The following is a 4,448-nucleotide window of genomic DNA, read 5'->3' on the forward strand; positions in this document are numbered from 1 at the left end:
GGCCCCATGGAACCAAGGACATGTTTGCAGATGACACCAAGCTGGGTGTGAGTGCTGATCAGTGGAAGCATAGGAGGGCTCTGCAGAGGGCCCTGGACAGGCTGGATCCAGGGCCCAAATCCAACAAGGTGAGGTTTAGCAAGTCCAAGTGCCGGGTCCTGCACTTTGGCCACAACAACACCTGCAGCTCGACAGGCTGGGGAAAGAGTGGCTGGACAGCAGCCAGGCAGAAAGGAACCTACAGGGACAGAGGGACAGCAGACTGGACATGAGCCAGCAGAGTGCTCAGGTGGCCAAGAAGGCCAATGGCTCCTGGTCTGGATCAGGAATGGTGTGGCCAGCAGGACCCGAGATGCTTTGCTAGCACTGAGCTGTCCCCAGCTCTGCACACAGACATTGCAGCTGCAGCTCCAGAGAAGGCAACAAAAGGGCATCTCTGCAGAAAACTTTGCTGGGACAACCTTTAGTTTGTTTAAAGCCATCATGAGTGCAGCTTCTCATTGATGCAGACACAAAATGAGAAATGGCACAAACACTGACATGTTTTGTGGTCAACATGAAAAAACTAATTCAAGGAAAAAAAGCCCCACAATCAAACTAACAAGAAGTATCAAAGATTACTTTTATTACAAGTGATTAGCAGAAATTGGCCAGCAGTTTAATGTTCTTGAAACCATCCAGTCATCAGTTTCCACACTGCAGCTTTGAGCTCCTGGTTACTCAGGCTGTAGATGAGGGGGTTCAGGGCTGGAGGCACCACCGAGTACAGAACTGACAGGGCCAGATCCAGGGATGGGGAGGACATGGAGGGGGGCTTCAGGTGAGCAAACATAATAGTGCTGAAAAACAAGGAGACCACAGCCAGGTGAGGGAGGCAGGTGGAAAAGGCTTTGTGCTGTCCCTGCTCAGAGGGGATCCTCAGCACGGGCCTGAAGATCTGCACATAGGAGAAAACAATGAACACAAAACAGCCTAATGCTAAACAGGCACTAATAGCAATAAGCTCAAGTTCCCTGAAATTGGAGAGTGAGCAGGAAAGCTTGAGGATCTGTGGGATTTCACAGAAGAACTGGCCCAAGGCATTGCCATGGCACAGGGGCAGGGAAAATGTATTTGCTGTGTGCAGCAGTGAATAGAGAAAGCCACTGGCCCAGGCAGCTGCTGCCATGTGGGCACAAGCTTTGCTGCCCAGGAGGGTCCCGTAGTGCAGGGGTTTGCAGATGGACACGTAGCGGTCGTAGTACATGATGGTCAGGAGGGAATACTCTGCTCCCATGAAGAACAGAAAGAAAAAGAGCTGAGCAGCACATCCTTTGTAGGAGATGGTGCTGGTGTCCCAGAGGGAATTATGCATGGCTTTGGGGACAGTGGTGCAGATGGAGCCCAGGTCACTGAGGGCCAGGTTGAGCAGGAAGAAGAACATGGGCGTGTGCAGGTGGTGGCTGCAGGCTACAGCGCTGATGATGAGGCCGTTGCCCAGGAGGGCAGCCAGGGAGATACCCAGCAAGAGGCAGAAGTGCAGGAGCTGCAGCTGCCGTGTGTCTGCCAATGCCAGCAGGAGGAAGTGCCTGACGGAGCTGCTGTTGGACATTTGCTGGGGCTGGACTTGGGCACCTGTTCATGGATAGAATGGACATTGACAAGTCAGAAGAGGCTGCTTGGAGCCAAACCTGGGCCATTCCCTGTAGCATGTCCCACTGGGACTCACCCACCCTTGTTTGTGAAAACCTTCACCCAGGTCCCTTCCTGAGCTCCAGTTGTGCTGGCTGAGTGTTCCAGGAGCAGCCATGTCTGTGCATGGGGGCCCTCAAGGAGCCATCCCTGCCCTACTGCCCTAGGTTTGTGGCCATGTGGCAGAGGGACAATGCTGGATATTCAGGATTTGGCAGGGGAATCACTCAGAATGAAGACAGGCTTGGTAGCATCTGCACTCCTAGTTTTTTAGGAAATAGATGGCAGGAGCTGGTTTAAGGAATTTTTTCCTACCCACACATCATTTCTGACTCTCTGAGGTCAGAAATCCCCAGCCTTCCTGCTGCACTCAGAGTTTGCCACTGAGAGATGTGAGAGGCAAAGGATTCCCTGTGGCTCAGGGAAGGTGAGGGGCTGGATGGGCTTGTTCACAACTGCCCTGGCTTTGCACCTTTGGCTGCAATCAGAGCACAATCACACTCCCGGATCACCCTGGGATAAACCAGACCCTGCCCAGAGCAGAGGGATCCCTGAATGTCTCACCCTCTCTAGAGGTGTCTGGGCAAGGTCTAAGCACTCCCTTGTGCCAAGGACACTCTCGGCTCCCTTGGCAAACCCAGTGTAGAAGTCCATCCGAAAATCCTTCATTTTTTGCCTCACAATTGTCATGAGAAAAGACTACCGAAGGGTTAAAGGTGCTGAGCCGGTTGGGAAAGAAAGTCTCCTGCTTATCTACTGTGTTCACAAGTGATGTTTGCAGAACACGCCATGCTGTACTTGAAGGGGGCATGCTGCCCTTTTCTGGACAATTGAACTGGACTTTCTTCCAAACTCCTGATCTGGCTGGACTGAGCTCTGGGGTGGTTCCCCTCCGCTCCATGAGAAGACCCCTCTTGCCTGTCTCCAACCACCGTGACAGACCAACTGAGATGCGAATCCCCTTGTCAAGGAACCAAGAACCCCTCTGGCACCCTATTGACACCCCCATGGCACCCCCATGGCACCCCCATGGCAACCTCCTTCCAGAGACTGGGACTGTACTCCCTCCCAACTCAGGGAGGGGGAAAACTTAACGTACCTGTGAGCATTTGGCCATGAAAACAATGGACTTCTCCCCTCCATGGAAACCTAATTTCAGTTACCTTCCCCCAGCCAAGAACAGTATATATATTGGGGTTCGGCCCGACTGTCCTTTGAGTACTCCCCAAGACGTGCACCAGCAAGATTCGGCGACATGACCACGAAGACATCACGTTTTGGTAGCTATACCCCATTCCCTGACCTTCTTTCCTCCCTTTTTCCTTGTCTTACCCTTCTCTTCCCCGGATCCCTTAACCAAACGCATACTTAGCTGTGGTTATAATCAATAAACTATACCTTGTTGATTTGTTACTGCAAAACCCCTGTGCCTCTTGTGTTGGTTATTTTGCACCCAAAAATCATTCGTCACCCGTTTATTTCGGGCGGACCTTCACATAATTGGCGTCACGGACAAGGATTCCAGCAGCCAGTGAGATTTTGCAGGTTTTGTGTAGTTTGTAACCTCTTACAGACTACACACGCCAAAGCCAAATCTCATGCTCGATTGAGCACACAGGCTCCGGAATTGACACAAAAGATTTTTCGGTGCAAAAGCAGGGGAAATCGTTACTGTCATTACTGATACTGATTTTACCGGCACAGACACTGACACTGATACTTCTCCTGATCCTGATATTGATGCTGTTACTGATATTGATACTGATACTGATACTGTTGTTGTTGTTGTTGTATTTGAATTGAATCTGAACCTGTTACTGTTGTTTTTGAGGTGAATTTGAACCTGTTACTGTTTTTTACTGCTGTATTTTTTGTACCTGGACTGTCTAAAAGGGAAGGGGCAGACTTGAAGTAATTAAGCAGTGCCTTTTAGACAGATATTGTCCCTTCACCTACACAGGGAGCGAGGGGTGGCCCAGCGAAGGCTGAGTGGCTTTTTCCCTGTTCTAGGTTCTGGTCCCCTCACAAAGAAAACATTTCTGTGTGTATGTGTTCATGTGAGTGTGTATCTGTACTGTCTGGGAAGGAAGAGACAAATTTGAAGCAACCTCACAGGGCCTCCCAGACTGATTCTGTCTCATCAACTACCCAGGGAAGCAAGGGGACAGTGGAAAGGCTGTGTGATTTGTGTAACTTAACTCCCTGGTGTAGCTTTGGTCCCCTCACAAAATGACTAAAAACTTCAGTGCAAAAGGTAAAGCTGAATTTTATGCTCTGCTTGCTAAATACAATGCCACACCTTCTCCGGGGGGAGAAGAATGGGCAAACTGCAATTGGTTTAACTTAGAAAATGTTATTGATAGAATATCTTCTTTGCAACATGAAACAAAATTTAAACTGGGCAAAAATAAAACCATCCTCTGCTCAGTCTTGGGTGCCTGTCTCACAGCAGCCATAGAAACTCGCTTTAAGCGAAAAAGTGAGGAAAATGCTATCATAGACTCCCTCCAAAACCTAGTTGAAGTTTTGCAAAAACAATTGGATGAAGAAAGAAATGTAAATAACTTGTTACGGACTGCCCTGAGAGAGGAACATGTTAAAAATTCACAGAACTCTGATTCCTCAAAAGAAACAGAGGAGAAAGAAACTCCTCACTCTAGTCAAAATTGTTCTCAAACAGAATTAACCCTGATGAAAAATTGTGGGAAACACTGCTGTAACAACATAAAACCTCTAATTAAAACAGAACACATTTGTCAAGTGTCTCTCACTGGGGG

The 4,448-nt window shown here is 49.0% G+C and overlaps 1 protein-coding gene across 1 annotated transcript; it reads right to left on the reverse strand.

The window, feature by feature from the left end:
* Nucleotides 1-670: 670 nt before the first annotated feature.
* Nucleotides 671-1,591, reverse strand: LOC134434674 (olfactory receptor 14J1-like; the record flags this gene model as incomplete). The annotated part of the gene is made up of 1 exon (XM_063183311.1): nucleotides 671-1,591. A coding segment is annotated over exon 1 (921 nt), but the record flags the coding sequence as incomplete, so codon positions are not given.
* Nucleotides 1,592-4,448: the final 2,857 nt, after the last annotated feature.

The sequence above is a fragment of the Melospiza melodia genome, unplaced genomic scaffold, assembly GCF_035770615.1.
Source record: "Melospiza melodia melodia isolate bMelMel2 unplaced genomic scaffold, bMelMel2.pri scaffold_45, whole genome shotgun sequence".
In the NCBI taxonomy this organism is placed as follows: domain Eukaryota; kingdom Metazoa; phylum Chordata; class Aves; order Passeriformes; family Passerellidae; genus Melospiza; species Melospiza melodia.